The 20,875-nt window shown below is 40.6% G+C and overlaps 1 protein-coding gene across 1 annotated transcript; it reads left to right on the top strand.

The window, feature by feature from the left end:
- Window positions 1–14,387: 14,387 nt before the first annotated feature.
- LOC110802899 (uncharacterized) lies at window positions 14,388–16,703 on the top strand. The gene is made up of 6 exons (XM_022008352.1): window positions 14,388–14,595; window positions 14,688–14,864; window positions 14,953–15,389; window positions 15,487–15,699; window positions 15,997–16,109; window positions 16,244–16,703. Exons 1-6 carry the CDS (start codon window positions 14,388–14,390, stop codon window positions 16,701–16,703), a joined length of 1,608 nt encoding a protein of 535 aa, XP_021864044.1.
- Window positions 16,704–20,875: the final 4,172 nt, after the last annotated feature.

Below are 20,875 nucleotides of genomic sequence, written 5' to 3'. Positions count from 1 at the left end.
GATATTAATCCACAGCTTACTCTTGACTGAACCCGTAGGGTCACACAAATAGTACTTAAACGGATCAAGTATTTAATGGCATTAAATACTCCATCTATGGATATTCGGAATCGACGGATCTTGGTTTCAGTGGGAGCTGAGATCGTCACAGGGAAGAAATGAATACTCCGGAAACGATGATATTTCCGGAAACGGAAATATGGATCGTATCGGAAATATAAATATTATCCAAGTCGTAGATGTTGCCGGAAACGGAAACATGGTGCGTATCGGAAAATATTATCGGAAATGGAAATATTGCCGGAATCGGAAATATTGCCGGAAACGAAAATATTGTCAGAATCGGAAATATTATTGGAATCGGAAAATAATTCCGGAAACGGAAATATTAAATATTTGTTCGAAACGGAAATTGATTCCGGAATCGGAAATATTAAATATTGTTCGTATCGGAAATGAATTCCGGAATCGGGAATTTAATCGGAAGCGTATCGTACGAATTAGCATCGGACGAGGCCCGCTAGACGAAGGCCCAGCACGAAGCCAGGCCATCGCCCAACGAGCCAACACGCACCATCGCGTGCCAAGCCTCGACCAGGCCCAGCGCAAGGCCAGGCCCAGCCAAGGCCTGGGGCGGGCGCGCGAGAGCACAGCAGCAGTGGGCCGAGCGCTGTGCGCCTAGCGTGGGCCGCAAGGCTTGCGCGGGTGTACGGTGCTCGTGCAATGCTTGTGCGGGAATCCTAAAGCAATCGGGATTCGAAATATGATTAAATCCTAAAACTATTAGATAATGATTATTTAATTAGAGTCCTAGTAGGGTTATAATTAAATAAATTAGTATCCTAATAGGATTCCAAATCCTTTTCCATAACTCTATAAATAGGTGCCTAGGGTCACATATTTACACAGATTATTCAAGTATTCAAAGTAAGTTTTTGAGAGCAAAATTCAGTCATACACTTGCCTATAGAGTGCCAAAAATAATAGTACCTTAAGGGCGATTCTAGTTGGTCAATCTTAAGGCGGATCCGGACGTGCTGTGGACTATCTACGGAGGGACGACACTTGGAGTCCTAAAGGCTTGTTCTTGTTCGGTTCGGGCGCAGCTAGGGAAGGCACGCAACAAAGAGTATGCATCTAAACTATGCTAAATGACTATGTGTAAATAATATGTATTCCTGGCTTAATGGTTGTTTCCGCATGATTTATGAATTGTCATATGTATCATAATCTAACAGTGGTATCACGAGCCTCTTATTATTTTCATAATCTAAATTGCATGAACATGGTTAAATATTACAAATTTGCAAGAATTAGAAGAGGTGATTAATTTTCGTAATTGTTAATTAATTGCAAATTGCGTTTATTTAATTATACGTACGCAGTTTTTCGGCAGTTTCTTCGTTACTCAACCAAATCGAGTGATTTTTGTGTCAATTCCGCATGTAAAAGGCATTCTAAAATTTTGACAAAATTAATAATTTTCTGCCGAACTCAGAATTCTCAAATTCGTAGCCTAACTATGACTTTTCAGAGGTTTTAGTTTTTCGAATGCAAAATTTCGTAAATTTAAGATGTTAAATTAAATATTTGCGATTCTTGTTGATAAATCTTGAATTTTTGATTGACCTACTGTATATGTTTAACAAGTTTGAATGCCTAGCCTTGTTAATTATGCAATCTAATTTGTAATTATGATTAATTTGTTGAAAATTAGAATAATTTAGAATTAATTTGATTTTCATAATTAATTATAATTTAATTAGATACCTATGATTAAAAACCACCATAAAAATTGTAAATTTATGATAAATTTTAAATTTTTATGACCTAGACTTGAATCCATTTTAATCGGAAATCAATTGAATAATAAATTTTCGATTTTTCGCCCTAAAATTATGAAATTAATATTATTTATTAATTTGTCATTAATTTTAAATATAAATTTTTTAAATTTTATGCGATTCGTTCATATAACTTGCACGCACAAAGCAATGGACGCTACGTGTTACCCTTAAGGGGTGTTGTATAGTGCGGGCATGTGACGACGAGCAAGGGAGCTCGTCGCCCATGCGGCACGAATGCAATGAGCAAGGCCATGGTGCACGAGCACAAGGCAGCAGCCCTGCCTTGTGTCTTGGGCTGTGAGCAATGGACGAATGGGCAAGGGCGAAAGCAGGCACAGCAGTCGCGTGTGGGCAGCAAGCGAGTTGCGCCACAACGCGCACTGCCTCGCGCAAGTGTGCGGAGCCTCGCGCGCAGCGAGCGCAAGCTCGCGTGCCACGAGTGCTACGCCCAGCGTCGATGCCTCGCGCAGCGAGCGCTGGCTCGCACAAAGCGAGCGCTGGCAAGCGCGCGCAGCGAGCGCTGGCTCGCGCAAAGCGATCGCTGGCGAGCGCGCGCAGCGAGCGCTGGCTCGCATGCAGCGAGCGCTGGAGAGCGAACGCATCGAGCGATGGCTCGCGTGCATCGAGCGCTGGCACGCGTGCAGCGAGCACCAGCTCGAATGATGGCTTGCGAAGGAAAGCAGCAGCAGCTATGCGACGCAGCGCATGGGCTGCGCGCACATGGCCAGCGATGGCGGTGTGCGTGTGGCCCATGGGCGTACGTTGCGTGGGGTTGTTGCGTTGCGATTAGATCGTTTTGAAATTTTAATTTGAAATTTTCAGTTTACGTAATTTTAATTAATTTTAAAATTAATAATTTAAATTATTTTCTTGGATTTTAATTTTGAATATTGTAATTATAATAAATTTTATTTATTCTAATTATTTTACTAAAATTAAAATCATGAATTAATTTAAATACGACTGAAATTAAATTAAGCTTTTTGGATTCAATTATAAATTTATATGAGCTTTAAATTTTAATTAAATTTGTATGTTTCCGGTTAGACTAGAAATACATTTTTATGTTTAAAATTAGTAAAGCATATGAATTTATTGGTTTAAGTGGGAGCCCTTTTTAGTCATAAACTCTTGATTAGGTCTACAAATCCTTAAGGTTAAAACAACTTGATTAGAATTAATAAGGACTGAATAATTGGTAGATTATTGGTGCCCTTGATTAATTGCTGCAAATGTTTACGTGATGCATAATGTGTTATACTAACCAGCTATGTGGGCCATTCATGATAATGAATGGGTGAATGGTATATATTGTATATGTACTGTTTTGCAGGTTATGAAGTGACTAGTATGGCCCAAATAGGATAGAAAATATGGTCTGCGTACCATTAATTTGAATGTAATTGGTCTAAAGTACCAAAGTTGTTTTTCAATTCAAATATGGTCTGCGTACCATCAAATAGTTGTAATTAGTTTTAATTATAGCTTATCCTATTTGAAGAAAATGGTGCCTCCCACGGAGATTTTCAAGACGGACTTTGAAGTTAAAGCTTCAAGATGAAGTCGGGCCATACTAGATCACATTTATCTTATGCATGTTTTAAGTTATTTATTGCTTTAAATATGTCTTAAAATGCATAAGATCAAAAGCTTGATTATGTTGCATGATTAAGGATTTTAGTTCACTTAAAATCTAACCAACATAGTAAGAGCCTTAAGTTCCAAACTTAAAAATTGAGTTAAAAGGTGCCATGCCAAAATATACACTTGCTTGGATATCCTTTACATCAATCTAGTAATAGTTTTCGCTCAGCGAGGTGTTACTTATTGGTCCTAAAGGGGCAAGGTACACAAATAATTGTGAGTACATGTTAGTTTTGGTGAAACTCAACGATATAAGTAAGGAGTCCTTTTATGTCGTGGCAAAATCGATAGGTTTACCTAATAAGTTCTTAGACGTACCTATCAACCAAGAGTAGTTTCTAGACTATTAGCAAAAGGCTTTTGCTTACCTAAGATGTTTTAGGATTAAGTCGACAAACTGTGCTTAGTTCTTCAATGATTTTAGGATCTTGGAATCATTTTATTCACACCTGCCGGAACACATAACTTGAATAAAATGCTTAATAAACATTGAATTATGCATGTATGCTAGAATTTAAGTTTATTAACAGAAACTGTGAATGGTTATTTATTTGTTTATTCTTTTCAATTGTAGTTTTTAATATGGCAAACAACAATTCATTCAACATTCGATCAATTCTCGAAAAGGAGAAATTGAACGGGAAAAACTTCCTTGACTGGCAAAGGAACTTGCAAATAGTTCTTATGCAGGAAGAAAAGGAGTATGTCCTAGAAGAGGCGATGCCCGAAGCCGCAGGCGACGGGGTCACTCAGGCAGCCCTCAATCGTTGGATTGATGCCAACAAGGATGTGAAATGTCTAATGCTCGCCACCATGAGTGCGGATCTGCAGAAAACGTTCATCAACTCAGATGCTTTCACAATCATCAGTGAGTTGAAGAACATGTTCCAAGATCTGGCTCGAGTCGAAAGATTCGAGACTCATAGGCAAATTCTTGAGACCAAGCTTAAGAAAGGCGAGCCCGTAAGTCCACATGTTCTCAAAATGATTGGACTCGTTGAGAATATGAGTCGGCTGGATCAGCAATTTTCTCAGGAAATGGCTATAGACACCATCCTCCATTCTCTTCATAGCGGGTATGATCAGTTCAAACTGAACTACAGTATGAATAGTCTGGACAAAACGCTCACTGAGCTTCACGGTATGCTGAAGGTCGCTGAAAAGACGCTCAAAAGTGATAAGCAGGATGTGCTTATGGTGCGTGGGGGCAAGTTCAAGAAATATGGAAAGAAGAGGAATGCTAAGAAAGGTCGCATCAAGGCCAGCCCAACTAAGCAAACTGGCGCCAAATCTGTAAAGAGGAAGGTCAGTCAACCCACTTCTGAATCCGAATGCTTCTACTGCAAGAAGAAGGGGCATTGGAAGAGAGATTGCTTGAAGCTAAAGGAAGATCAGAAGAACGGAACAGTCGTTCCATCTTTAGGTATTTTCGTTATAGACTGTATACTTGCTAATTCAACTTCTTGGGTATTAGATACAGGTTGTGGCTCACACTTATGTTCCAATCCACAGGGACTAAGAAGAAGTAGAAAGTTAAGCAAGGGTGAAGTCGACCTACGAGTGGGAAATGGAGCACGGATTGCTGCATTAGTTGTAGGAACTTACTATTTGTCGTTGCCCTCCGGGCTAGTTTTGGAACTGGAAGAATGTTTCCATGTTCCAAGTCTTACTAAAAACATCATTTCAGTTTCTTGCTTAGATGCTAAGGGATTTTCCTTTTTAATAAAAGACAATAGTTGTTCGTTTTATTTTAAAGAGATGTTTTATGGATCTGCTAGATTAGTCAATGGACTTTATTAGATCACGACAAACAAGTATATAACATAAATACCAAAAAGGCCAAAAGGATGATTCAGATCTCACCTATCTGTGGCATTGTCGATTAGGCCATATAAACTTGAAACGCTTAGAAAGACTTCAAAAGGAAGGAATTCTAGAACCATTTGACTTAGAGGATTATGGTGAATGCGAATCATGTTTACTTGGCAAAATGACAAAGCAACCTTTCTCTAAAGTTGGAGAAAGAGCAAATGAACTATTGGGTTTAATCCATACAGATGTATGTGGACCAATGAGTACAAATGCTAGAGGTGGTTTCAGCTACTTTATCACTTTCACTGATGACTTCAGTAAATATGGTTATGTCTACCTAATGAAGCATAAGTCTGAATCCTTTAACAAATTCAAGGAATTTCAGAGTGAAGTAGAGAATCAATTAGGCAAGAAGATTAAGGCACTGCGGTCTGATAGAGGCGGTGAATATCTGAGCTATGAATTTGATGACCATCTGAAAGAATGTGGAATTCTATCAGAATTGACTCCTCCTGGAACACCACAATGGAACGGTGTGTCAGAACGGAGGAACAGAACCTTGCTAGACATGGTCAGGTCAATGATGGGTCAGGCCAAACTTCCATTAGAATTTTGGGGACATGCACTAAATACAACTGCACTCACTATAAATAGAGCTCCGTCTAAAGCTGTCGAAAAGACTCCATACGAATTATGGTTTGGAAAACCTCCAAATGTGTCTTTTCTAAAGATTTTGGGATGTGAAGTATACGTCAAACGATTAATTTCAGACAAACTTCATCCAAAATCTGACAAATGTATCCTTGATGGCTATCCAAAGGAAACAAAGGGGTATTACTTCTACAATACATCTGAGAACAAGGTGTTTGTTGCTCGAGATGGTGTCTTTTTGGAGAAAGATCACATTTCCAAAATGACAAGTGGGAGAAAAGTAGACCTCGAAGAAATTCGAGTCGAACAAAAAATCTAGAGAATGCTCAAGATGACATTCAGGATGAAACTCAGAGACCTTTAGAAGAATCTGGTGAGAATCATGGTCAAACTAGAAATGTTACCCCACGTAGATCGCAAAGATATAGATCTCAACCGGAAAGGTACTTAGGTATTTTGACGAACGAGAACTATGACGTTCTATTACTTGAAAGTGATGAACCTGCGACTTATAAACAAGCTATGACGAGCCCTAGCTCCAAGCAATGGCAAGAAGCCATGCAATCTGAATTAGACTCCATGTCTGAAAACCAAGTATGGGATTTGGTCGATTTGCCAGATGGCTACCAAGCCATTGGAAGCAAATGGGTTTTCAAACTGAAAAAGGACAAGGATGGGAAACTTGAAGTTTTCAAAGCTAGATTGGTTGCAAAAGGTTACAGGCAAGTCCACGGTGTGGATTACGATGAAACCTCTTCACCAGTTGCAATGCTAAAGTCTATTCGGATAATGTTAGCAATCGCTGCATATTACGATTACGAAATATGGCAGATGGATGTCAAAACTGCTTTCTTAAACGGCGTTTTAACAGAAACTGTGTTTATGACATAGCCTGAAGGTTTTGAGGATCCAAAGAATGCTAAAAAGGTATGCAAGCTAAAGAAGTCAATCTACGGATTGAAGCAGGCATCCAGGAGCTGGAATATACGTTTTGATGAAGCAGTCAGTGACTTTGGTTTCATCAAGAACGCAGACGAATCTTGTGTATACAAGAAGGTCAGTGGGAGCAAAATTGCTTTCCTAGTATTATATGTCGACGACATATTACTTATCGGAAATGACATTCCTATGTTGAACTCTGTCAAGATTTGGCTTGGGAAATGTTTTTCGATGAAAGATCTAGGAGAAGCACAGTACATATTGGGCATCAAGATTTACATAGATAGATCTAAAAAGATGATTGGACTTAGTCAAAGCACTTATATCAATAAGGTGCTTGATAGGTTCAAGATGGCGGACTCCAAGCGAGGCTACCTACCCATGTCTCATGGAATGACTCTAAGCAAGAATCAGTGCCCAAAAACACTTGACGAGCGTAGACGAATGAATGGGATTCCATATGCATCATTGATTGGTTCAATAATGTATGCTATGATATGTACACGCCCGGATGTTGCGTACGCACTCAGTGCTACGAGCAGATACCAGTCAGACCCAGGAGAGGCGCATTGGACTGCTGCCAAGAATATTCTGAAGTACCTGAAAAGGCACAAAGATGACTTCCTGGTCTATGGTGGAGATGATGAATTAATTGTTAAAGGCTATACGGACGCAAGTTTCCAAACCGACAAAGATGATTTCAGATCACAGTCTGGGTTTGTCTTCTGCCTCAACGGAGGAGCAGTAAGCTGGAAAAGTGCTAAGCAAAGCACCATTGCGGATTCTACAACTGAAGCGGAGTACATTGCTGCACATGAAGCAGCAAAGGAAGCTATATGGCTAAGGAAGTTCATAGGTGAACTTGGTGTAGTCCCCTCCATTAAAGGACCAATAGCCCTGTATTGTGATAATAACGGAGCTATTGCACAGGCAAAGGAGCCTAGACACCACCAGAGAGTCAAGCATGTACTTCGTAGATTTCACCTTCTACGAGAGTTCGTTGAAAGAAAAGAAGTCGAGATAAACAAGATTGGAACTGATGACAACATATCAGATCCATTGACTAAACCTCTGCCGCAGGCGAAGCACAACTTGCACACTGCAGCTATGGGAATCAAGCATATTGGAGAATGGCTTTGATATCCTTGTTTAATGTTTTAAAGTTTTAGAGTTTAAATCTTTGTAAAACATTATTGGTTAATCATTCACAATAAATGAAAAGAATTCATTTTTCCATTTAATTTGTGGTTTATTAAATGATGAGTCCCTTCAAATTGACGATATATTCAAGATAGACTGTCAGGACCAGTCCTGTGACTAAGAAATGTCTATCAAGTGAACTTGAATGTCAAAGGTTGAAAATGGTCCCTAGTCGGAGTTTTCTATAAAATTGGACGCATAGAAAACGTTAGACGACTAGAATGCAAGATGACTAGTAGTTCTGTTTCTTGAACTATGTGGACATGGCAATGTCATAATCATTTGCATAGATACTTACTTTGGGAAGACTAGTATCGGACAAGACCTATGAAACTTTACGGTAAGAGATGAAAATCTGTCATAAGTAAATTTCATTAAAATTATTAGACACTAAATCCTCAATACCTGAGTGATTTGAGATTACTTGTTTGAGAACTGGTTGCTTTGACGTTGACCAACCGTCGCACCGTAAAAGGAGGCTATAAAGGCAACGCTCAGGTAATCACCTATCAAACGAAGTCTAATCTCAAGATCGCAAGATTGGGATTGTCCTCCCATAAATCGGGATGAGATGCTTAAAAGTTGTACAAGGCCACTCGGAGAGCTAGAAACTGTGAAATGCATGGCCGTGCTCGGATGAATCATAGGCTATGATTATCTGTTTATTTGATCAGTTGAACTCTGAAACCGAGGAACACCTCTGGACATAATAAGGATGACAACTCTTACCTTATGTTCAAGAGCAAGCATCGAGCGACAAAGGAATTAGGAAATGCACACTTGTCCCTAAGGACAAGTGGGAGACTGAAGGAAATAATGCCCTTGGTCCAAGTATGCATTCAATGTTAAGTCTAATAAATGCGGTTCAATATTAATTAACAAGTTAATAATTCAGTGAGATCAAGTGAGCTGAATGCCTAGCTAGAGGCCGCTTCAGTTCAAGTGGAATTAATGATATTAATCCACAGCTTACTCTTGACTGAACCCGTAGGGTCACACAAATAGTACGTAAACGGATCAAGTATTTAATGGCATTAAATACTCCATCTATGGATATTCGGAATCGACGGATCTTGGTTTCAGTGGGAGCTGAGATCGTCACAGGCAAGAAATGAATACTCCGGAAACGATGATATTTCCGGAAACAGAAATATGGATCGTATCGGAAATATAAATATTATCCAAGTCGTAGATGTTGCCGGAAACGGAAACATGGTACGTATCGGAAAATATTATCGGAAATGGAAATATTGCCGGAAATCGGAAATATTGCCGGAAACGGAAATATTGTCAGAATCGGAAATATTATCGGAATCGGAAAATAATTCCGGAAACGGAAATATTAAATATTTGTTCGAAACGGAAATTGATTCCGGAATCGGAAATATTAAATATTGTTCGTATCGGAAATGAATTCCGGAATCGGGAATTTAATCGGAAGCGTATCGTACGAATTAGCATCGGACGAGGCCCGCTAGACGAAGGCCCAGCACGAAGCCAGGCCATCGCCCAGCGAGCCAACACGCACCATCGCGTGCCAAGCCTCGACCAGGCCCAGCGCAAGGCCAGGCCCAGCCAAGGCCAAGGGCGCGCGCGCGAGATCATTGCAGCAGTGGGCCGAGCGCTGTGCGCCTAGCGTGGGCCGCAAGGCTTGCGCGGGTGTACGGTGCTCGTGCAATGCTTGTGCGGGAATCCTAAAGCAATCGGGATTCGAAATATGATTAAATCCTAAAACTATTAGATAATGATTATTTAATTAGAGTCCTAGTAGGGTTATAATTAAATAAATTAGGATCCTAATAGGATTCCAAATCCTTTTCCATAACTCTATAAATAGGTGCCTAGGGTCACATATTTACACAGATTATTCAAGTATTCAAAGTGAGTTTTTGAGAGCAAAATTCAATCATACACTTGCCTATAGAGTGCCGAAAATAATAGTACCTTAAGGGCGATTCTAGTTGGTCAATCTTAAGGCGGATCCGGACGTGTTGTGGACTATCTACGGAGGGACGACACTTGGAGTCCTAAAGACTTGTTCTTGTTCGGTTCGGGCACAGCTAGGGGAGGCACGCAACAAAGAGTATGCATCTAAACTATGCTAAATGACTATGTGTAAATAATATGTATTCCTGGCTTAATGGTTGTTTCCGCATGATTTATAAATTGTCATATGTATCATAACCTAACAAGAACATGGATGGGTTAAATGAGCTGAACAGGGACCTCAGAGAGAAGGCGTCTAAGAACATAAGGATTGGAAAGGGTAGACATCGTAGAACTTTATGATTTGGATTGGTTGACTCAATTCTTTTCCTTCTTTTACTTAGGTAAATTTCGCACTTTGGGAGGTACGGGCTAAGTATTTCATGGCTCGCTCTTTTCGCTCTCCCTTTTCTCTTTCTATTTTTTTCTTTTCGTTCGGGATTTCTCCCCAACATAAATCCTTCAATCAATTTGGGCTAAAAGGTAGATGGTTGTGGTCTTTGAGTCACGAGGTGAGACTGAGTGAGCCTCGTTTGGTAGGTCTATAGTGGACCTCTAATTTTAGTAGGCCTAGGGTGGACCTTTAATTTCAGTAGGCCTAGGGTGGACCTTTTAATTGTCTTACTTTGCAAGCGTATTTAGTCGTTTCTTAAAATGTGCAAATAGCGTAGATGTTGTTTTTACCTTATTGAAGTTTAACGAAAGAATCACATCGAAAATAATTTTTACAGTTTTCGGGATTTAATTGGAAGTTGTGATTTAGACTCAAACTTTCATTAATCTTTCTGATTATAACCCGTGTATGAATATAAGGAGGTGGCCTAGACTCAAAATAATGACATGGCGTAAGCCTATAATACTTGACCAAGCGACTCTCAGACTTAGGCTAATTGGACCATAACTTTCGTTGGTTGACACTTTAGATTTTAACCCTTGGGTGTTCATTTGTCATGCGCCATTTTGCTTAATGTTGGCAAGGTAGTTAATTGGGGAGATCGAATTTTCATTTTTGCAAGACTAGAATCATTAGTGCGGCTTCTCTCTTAGTGTGTATTGCTTTACCCCAATGGTAGCCTTATGGTATGCCGATTTGGGTGTTTTCATGGTTGGTCATATTGCATTCATGGAAAATCTTTTAGTCCGTACTTAGGAGTATTTAAAGGAGCGAGTGGCTCGACAGGACTATGATAGTCGTGACCCAATGTGATCATAAGCCTTGAGGCCATTAATTTTTTGTTGATTGTATTGACACCTTAGGTTCACTTTGGGGGTTGTGCGACTATGGGGGAATGATTTTCAGAATGTGACTGTTTCCATTTTGCAAATACTATAATATATTCTTTTTATTGGTGAGAGAGAGTATTGAGGCCGTGGATTCTTAGCAAGGGATGACAATTTCATATGGGTGCTCATTGATTTAAATGTTAGGAAGGGAGACTCAATATGGTTTAACCTTTTAACTTGCAGAACGACACCAAGCATTAGGACCGATTCTATGGATAAGACAACTAAGACTTAGGATTTAGATTGTACTTTGGCATAGCCTAGTCTAGACTCGGATTTATTTATTTTCTATTTGAACATTTATTTTTTTCTTGAAGACTTTATTCGAACATTATATTTTGAATACTTCGCCCATGTGACATTCATAATTATTAGCATGTTCGGTTTTTAGTGCCAAACATTGTCGTCGTAGGAGGCCTAACAACGACGCAAAGAGTTATTAATTTTTTACGAGTCGCTTTTGAAATCGAGTGCTTTTCTTACGCCCTCGTAGCAATTTTTCAAAAAGTCTTTTTTTTTTTGCTACGTATATATTTTTTATGCGCGGGCACCGAGGCTGCTGTGCCTGAGCAAATGGCCAGGCAGCAACTTCGGCGCCCAGCAGAGGGCGTTAGAAATTTTGGCGCCCAGCCAGGGGCGTTGAAAATGCGTCCTTGGCTGGTTCTCGTTTTCTATTTGCGTATACTTTTGTTTTTGCGACTTTAATTTTGCGTGCTTTCCTTATAACGTCATTTACGCGTTGTGCAGCGTTTGTGGGATTCGTTACGGCCATCCCAAGCGTCGCTTATTTTTGTGGCGATCGTTCGGGCTTGCGGAACACGTATTTTGGTATAACTCTTTGGCAAATTGGTTTATGAATGTTTGGGCAATTTTTAAGGTCGTTGGTTTTCTAGCATTATTTGTCTAGCATTATTCGTATGCACAATCATAACATAGTCACATAGTTCGCTACACATAACTACATTACAAACATGGGTTTGAAAATTAAATATGTCACGTAGTTTATGATAGGCTTCTATGGGTAGTTTATTTGCGCCTGGCTTGGTACCGCTTCTATCGTAGATCCAACACATGCCCCGGTCGAGGTAGTGTGTTCAACAGACGAATTTCGCCCAAGAGGCCAACCCGCAAGTGCAAGCCAAGGGGGCATGCAGGCGAGAGGGACCTAATGGGCGAGCGATTGGGTTCGGGATAGGTGTACTACCTGCACAAGTAGCGAGTGGGAAACATGCGCGGCGTATGCACCCCCCTATTGGCGAAAAAAGGTATCCTAAGTCCCAACTCCCGAGGGAGCCGAGATTCTTTATGCGGTTCTGCCCGTTCACATTAATATGCTGATTTTCAGGTTGTCCCAACTTGATGGGGGAATAAACGCGGGGTAGGATCGTTTCACCCTTCAGCTATTTTGATTACCTACAAGCACGAGTATTTCCTTCACTATCCCCAGTGGAGTCGCCACTGTGAGGGGGTCAAAAAAGCACGAGGCTAATGCGTGACCTCGTCCCTCGTGGGTGTGACGATTCTTTTTATTCAATCAAGTGTAATTGGATTCCCTGTGAGTATACACCCAATTGACTAGTAATATAGGAGTCGCCATTCACTTTTTAACGACAATGAGAAAAACTGACAAAACCCGGTTATCGTGACATAAAGGGAGTGCAATTATGGTTGACCACGACGGCCGTAGGTTCCCTTGTGATCCCTGGTGTGGGGATCTCTCAACATACACCCGCAAGGTAGAGATTGAGGGTTCGGGGGACTATAACTACCGAGAGGAGTACTTCGCTCGTCGATAACTCCAGAGGCAGGATATCCTTACTAGCTCAGCATAAATAATTGAAGGGACATGCGTTAACTATTAAACTAATCTGAGTTGATTTTAGCAATATGCAACATATAATACTAATTCGATCGTGATTATCTGATTTAAATAGCATTAAGGGACCTAGCATGATAATCCGATTTCCCAAAAATATTATATTTTTTAGGCGTGATAGAACAAGCAGATTAGGTTAGTTTAACAGTTCATAAAAAGGGCGAGGAAAGAAGTTAAATCATCGAAAAGGGACACATTACGACGCACCCTTGAGAGGTGTGTCACGGTTCTCAGAAAACTAACCACTTTGACTTTGCTATTTCTCCTTTTTATTTAACGAATCTCAATTATGGGACAGGATACGTTCTGTTCGATTTATGGATCGATTGCGACAGAACGCGTGAACAGTTTCGCAGCGAGAGGCTTAGGCTAAGGGTTGGAGTCAATACTCAGATTATAATTGTGTGTTGTTGTGTGTTTTTCACGTTGAACTTAAGGGTCTATTTATAGAAAAAAGTGGCGTGGAAAGATAGTTTTTCAGGAATTTGAATACGAAACGGATTAGGAAGATAATCCGTCCCAGGTATTTTCGGCGCCCAGCTCTGGGCGCTGGAATTTTCGGCGCCCAGGGCTGGTCGTTGAAAATAGGGTCTGGCAGAATTCTTTATCAGATTGGACTCTAGAGTACGGAGTTCATTAAGAGACTTAATCCGAGTTATTTGGTGCGTATCAATTTACGACGGAATGCGTCTGGGCCCTTTACGAACTCTAGGTTCGTTATGAGTTTAATTAATACGTTAACTCTTTTATCGAACTGCGATAGGAATAGAATTCCTTTCACAATTTCTCTCTCTTTAAGGATTTATGTTGGAGTGCAACACCTAATTCTGACAGGTTTCTATCTTTTTATTCTTACTACTTTTAGCAACTACCTTTTACGGCAGTTACTATTTTTAGCAGGTTTCCATAAATAGCAGGTTTCTATAAATAGCAGGTTTCGGGTGAAATGGAAAGGGGAATTGAGATTCGTTATTTTATAGGAGATGCGTTGTCAAGTGGACATTTACGTTCTCATCATCGAACCTTTCCCTTTCGGGAATGGGGACAAAAGTAGGTGTCTACAGCAACCTACTCCTCCCCAAGGTCAAAATAGATAAAGTGACAATGCTATCACTCTTAGAAGTGGCACTAAATATGATGGACCCCCGATGCCCACTGATGATGCAACTCTTGCTAAGGAGAACACATATGGACCAGAGAAAGCAATTGATGTAGAGCCTCAAGTCCCGGAAGTTGATAATGCTGATGATGTTGGCGCAAATAAGGGGAAGGAGAAGATTTCTGATTCTCTCCCTATTGTTCCTAAGTTTCCTTTCCCTCACCGGATGCAGAAAACTAAGGTCGATCAACAACTTGGTAAGTTCTAGGCAATGGTCAAAAGTCTTGAGGTAACGGTCCCTTTTACTGATTTAATATCTCAAGTTCCTGTTTATGCAAATTTTTTAAAGAGATGATCACTAAGAAAAGGGATTATGGTGGTGTGGAGAGAGTCGCTCTAACTGAAGAGTGCAGTGCCATATTGCAAAATAAGTCTCCACCCAAACTTAAGGATCCGGGTAGTTCTTCCATTCCCTGTCATGTAGGTGCATTGTTCATTGATAAGGCATTATGTGATTTAGGTGCAAGTCTGTCTATCATATATGCCCCTTTCTGTCTGTAATAGGTTGAATATGGGAAAGCTAAAATGCATACAAATCACTTTGCAAATGGCAGATCCTTCTATAAACTATCCTTTAGGTATTTTGGAGGATGCTCATGTCCGGGTGGGGAAATTCTACATTCCTGTTGATTTTGTGGTGCTAGATATGGAGGAGGATAGTCAAATCCCCATAATTTTGGTTAGGCCATTTTTATGTACTGCGGGTGATGTTATTGATGTCAAGTCTGGATCTCTTACTTTGAGTGTTGGTGATGATACTGTTATTTTTAATCTAACCAATGCTTTGAAGTCTCCTATGCTCGAGAATACTTGTTGCAGGATTGATATTGTAGAAGAGATTTCTCTAGACAACATCCCTAGAATGTTGTATGATGATCCATTGATGGCGACTCTCACCTTGGAGGCTCAAAAAGGAGAAGGAGATAATGAGATTGATTCCTTGATCTCGTATTTAGATGGAATTGAAGCTGAGAAGGTCAATGGTTTTGAGGTATTAAAAACTGTTTGCTCTATTTCCGAGCCACAGGTAACGAAGGTAGAGCTAAAACCATTACAATCTCACCTTAAATATACATTTCTTGATGGAGGATTTTCCTGTGATCGTTAATGCTACACTCGACGATAGCCAGCTTTCTAAGCTTCTGACTGTGCTCCGTATGCACAAAAAGGCAATCGGGTATAGCATTGACGATTTCAAGGGCATTAGTCCTGACTTTTGTATGCATAGAATTAATTTGGAAGCAGATCACCGCCCTCGCATCCACCCACAACGTCGTTTGAATCTTAATATGCAAGATGTGGTGAGAAAATAGGTAGTGAAATGCGAGCATCATCTATGCCATTTCAGATTCTAAATGGGTGAGCCCGGTGAAAGTCGTTCCTAAGAAGGGGGGGGGGAACAGTTGTTAAAAATGATAGGGATGAGCTTATCCCCACTCGTGTTGTTACAGGTTGGCGTATGTGTATAGATTGTCGAATGTTGAATACGGCCACCTTGAAGGATCACTTTCCCCTCCCCTTTATTGATCAAATGCTAGAAAGATTAGCAAAACACAACTTTTTTCTGTTATTTGGATGGATATTCAGGTTTCTTTCAGATCCCCATTGACGCAAACAACCAGGAGAAGACGGCGTTCACTTGTCCTTATGGAACTTTTGCATATCGCAGAATGCCGTTTGGTTTGTGCAACGCCCCTGCTACATTTCAAAGGTGTATGATGGACATTTTTTCTGACTTCATCGAGGATATCATGGAGGTATTTATGGATGATTTTAGTGTTTATGGTTCTGACTTTGATGTATGTTTGCATAATCTTTATAATGTGCTTAAACGTTGTTCTGAAGTGAATTTGGTATTAAATTGGGAAAAGTACCACTTTTGGTCAATGAAGGAGTGGTACTTGGTCATCTTATTTTTGAGCGTGGCATCCAAGTTGACCGAGCAAAAGTTGAGGTGATTGAGAAACTTCCCCCTCCCGTGAATATCAAGGGAGTGAGGAGTTTTCTCGGTCATGCAAGATTCTATCGCCGTATTATAAAAGATTTTTCTAAAATTGCGAAACCCCTCACTCAATTATTGCTCAAGGATGCCACGTTTGAGTTCATTGATGCTTGTTTGGAGTATTTTGACAGGCTCAAGAAAGCATTAATAACTGCTCCAATCATTCAGCCTCCAGATTGGGATTTGCCATTCGAAATTATGTGCGATGCTAGTGATTATGCTTTTGGAGCAGTGCTTGGCCAGAGAAAGAACAAGGTGTTTTATGCCATCTATTATGCAAGCAAAACCGTGGATGGAGCTTAGATGAATTATACCACTACTGAGAAGGAGCTCCTTGCGGTTGTTTATGCTCTTGACAAATTTCGGACGTATCTTGTTGGTTCGAAAGTCATTATACACACTGATCATGCCACCCTCAAGTATTTGTTGGCCAAGAAAGAGGCCAAACCGAGACTTATTCGATGGATTCTTCTTCTCCAAGAGTTTGATTTGGAGATTCGGGATAAGAAGGGTGCTGAGAATGTTGTTGCAGATCACCTCTCTCGGTTGAAGTTTCAATCTAGCACAGATGAGCCTATCAATGATTCATTTCCTGACGATCATCTATTCTCTGTGTCTACTCAATCCCCATGGTATGCGGACTTTGCAAACTATTGTGTTGGTGGCTCCCATCCTCCGTAGTTGACATATCAACACCGTAAGAGATTCTACCATGATGTTAAGAGGTATTTTTGGGATGATCCGCATTTGTATCGGAAGTGTGCCGATGGTATGTTTCATAGGTGTGTGGCGGATTGGGATACCCACGATGTTCTTAAACATTGCCACAGTTTACCTTTTAGTGGTCATCTTGGTTCTATTCCGACCGCCCATCGAACTCTTCAAAGTGGTTTCTATTGGCCTTCTATATTCAAGGATGTCCGTTTATTCTGCAATGCATGTGACGAATGTCAACGAATATGCAACATTTCAAAAAGGCAAGAGCTACCAAAGACTGGAATTCTTGAGGCTGAGCCATTTAATGTATGGGGCATTGATTTTATGGGACCGTTCCCTTCTTCATTTGGGAATCGGTACATCTTGGTTGCCGTTGATTATGTTACAGAGTGGGTGGAAGCTATTGTATCACTAACCAACGACTCTAAGGTCGTTAACAAGCTTTTCAAGTCATCTTCCCGCGCTTCGGAGTCCCAAGGGTCGTGATTAGTGATGGGGGTTCCCATTTTCATCAACGGACTTTTAAGGCTCTTTTGAAGCAGCACGGAGTTACTCAAAAGGTTGGCATGGCTTATCATCCTCAAACGAGTGGCCAATTTGAAGTTTCTAATCGACAGATCAAGAGAATTCTTGAAAAGGTAGTCAATAAGTCTCGAAAAGATTGGGCGTTGAATTTGGATGACACATTGTGGGCGTTGCGCACGGCCTACAAGACTCCGTTAGGGACAACTCCGTATCGGGTGGTGTATGGCAAAGCTTGTAATTTACCGATTGAAATGGAATTATCTCTCTAATTGGGATATAAAAGAGATTAATATGGATCTAGAGGCGACCGGTGAAGCAAGACTCCTTCAATTGAATGAGCTAGATGAACTTGGTTTGAAGCTTACGAGAACCATAGGTTCTACAAGGAGCAAACGAAGAAGTTTCATGATAAGATGATCCAAAAACGAGAGTTCAACATCGGTGATGAGGTCTTGCTTTACAATTCACGATTACGGGTTTTTCCAAGAAATATTAAGTCTAGATGGTCGGGACCTTTTACTATCACCGAAGTCAAGGAACATGGAGCTATTGAGGTTGCTAGTGAAAATGGCGCCAAGCTCAAAGTGAACGGTCAATGTTTGAAGCTATACACTTAAGGAGCGTTTGTCGTAAAATTGGAGACGATCTATCTCTCTGATCCACCCATCGACGCTTGATTTTTGAGGTTTGGAGTCAAGCTAATGGCTTAAAACGAGCGCTTATCGGGAGGAAACCTGATTTCTACCTCTCCCTCATTTCAATTTTTTCTTATTTCTATTTTATTTTTTTTTATTTTTTTTTCTATTTTAATTTATTATTTATTATTTATTATTTATTTATTTGGTTAATTAATTGAAAAAAATATATATAAACAACAAAAGAACAAAAATATTTTATTTTCGAGTTCACTTGAATTCATACTTTTATTTTATTTTTAGATTAGTTTTTCGTTCATCGTACTTAATTATCTATTTATTTTGTGTGTTCAGTTTCACTAACGATTCTAACTTTTGAGTTTAGTGGTGCTTGAATTATTGTGTTTTCAGAATTATAGGTGCAAGATCAAGTTAATTCTGAATTTTTGATGCATCAACAAGCTTTGGCTAGCTCACTCATTGCCGTTGTGCTGCTCTCTTGTGCGAGAAACCCAGCGATTGCGATGGTCTTGCTCGTTGGCTTCTTCCTGCAACATGTGAAATCCACCTCTAACGCAGCGGGCTCGCTGGCCTGTATACGTTCCAAAATTGAAGTATCTGCCTTGCCCGCTCGCCATCCAACGGCCACACTGGTTTTTCCACCTATTCCCATTCAAAAAAAAAATTAAACTCCCAGCCACGAGAACTACACCCCCCCGACGCCAGCCATCTCCCTTCTGCCACCAGCCCACCACCTTCTCTCACCAAGTCCGGCCACCATCACCCAATCGGCAGTTACGCGAGCGTCGCACCACCAGCGTCGCCCTACCTCTCTCCCTCGTGTTCGGTCCTCTCTCACCCGCGCAACAACCATAGCACCACCGCGCCAACATCAGCCCGCCATTCTCCCAAACCCACGCGACACCCGTCGCCGGCCGCCTGTACTACAGTGGTCGACGCACCACCGCACGACCTTCCTTCCTCCTATACCTCTCAAATATCCCACCTTCAATTATTATTTGTTCATGAATTGAAAACCCTAAATTTTGAAATCAATTTGGGGGGTTTTTTATTCTTTGTGGGCATTGACAAATTGTGCAGTATTGTGGCTCGTTTGCGGAATGCACGTGAGTTCGCAATCAAACTCTGGTCTTTGTGATGCACAAAGGTATTAATATTTCAAAATTTCTGAAGTTTATTCACTTGAATCATATTTTGAAAGGGAAATTGGAATTTTGATATCAATATTTGTTTTTGAATTCGAATGGTTGTCGTTGTTGGTGAATATTTTATGAATTGTTAGTTGAGATTGTTTATCGCTTGTTGGTTGTCGAGTTTGAATTAATGGCTTTGGAAGAATGTTAGTCATTGCTTGAATTGTTTGTTGGGATTGATCTTTGAATATTTAATTGTGCATCGTTTTGGTTGATTGGAGACTTGGAGTACTTTGAATTGTGGTTGTTGCATCACGAGAACAACTAAACCAACTAGCTCTCACCCAAAATCCACCGCATCCCCACTTGCTCCTAAAAATTCCATTGCAAATAAGCGTAATCCTACCCGCAAAGCAAGAGCCAAGCCACCACCAAATAAATCCACCAAAGCATCATCTAAAGCCACTCCATCCACTTCACACAAACAACCCCCCACCCCACCATCGCCTTCTACGTGTCCCAAATATCTATGGTTGCGTGAAACTCAACAAGAGACTTGCTTAGCCTTACAAGGTCGGAACATCATGCCCACTCTTCGTTATTCGACCGAGCATGCTAAAGCCGAAGGTATAGATGACTGCTTGCAAGGTCTTACAAGAAAATATGGATGGTCAAAGGTTCTCAATTTGAAAGCCAGGTTTATCCGGAATTGGTGATTGAGTTTCTTGCTTCTATTGAGGTTGTTCCGGAGACTGGTGACATATCTTTTTACCTTGATGGGGTGGAAAGGACTATGACTTCGATGTAGGTCAATGAGATTTTTGGATGGCCATGTGATGGGGCCATTGGTTCTACGCAGTTCGAGTCATTCGACGGAGACAATAATGGCCATCAATTCTTTTCAAAGGCCTTTTGGAAGGAGGTGATGGGTCGGGATGATTGGAAAGTTGGTTCCTCTAAGTCATTCTCCTTTGTGAATCCGGCCATTCGTCTTTGGCATCGGTTCATCAAGGAAAGATTTGGGTAATCTCACAACTAAAGATTTCAAGATGCTATGGTGGTTTGTGCATGGTGACAAAGAAAAAATGGGTCAACTTGACTTTGGGACGTTCCTCATTGATGCATTCATTCGAGAGTGCCAACATAAGAAGGAAAACATCACTATAGGGAGTTTTGTCACTCTCTTTGCCAAGCATGTCGGAGTCCCCTTGTCTTCTTTTGCAAAGTTGAAAAACATAGCTTCCCTTAATCATCAAAAGTTGGAAAAATTCGAATGGTTGTCGGCATTTGGAACTAGCACATATATGTGGTATATTGAAGGGGAAATGGAGGGCGCGTGCAAGGTCTCTTATTCACTTCTCCCGAATCCTGCTACATAGTTGGGTTTGCCTAATGCTTTTTTGTTCACCCCTATTACCGATAGAATGGCCACTATGCAGGCAAG

Source organism: Spinacia oleracea, chromosome 5 (assembly GCF_020520425.1).
Source record: "Spinacia oleracea cultivar Varoflay chromosome 5, BTI_SOV_V1, whole genome shotgun sequence".
NCBI classification, from domain to species: Eukaryota; Viridiplantae; Streptophyta; class Magnoliopsida; order Caryophyllales; family Amaranthaceae; genus Spinacia; species Spinacia oleracea.
The sequence above is the reverse complement of the archived record's forward strand: the minus strand, read 5'-3'. Positions and strand labels throughout refer to the sequence as shown.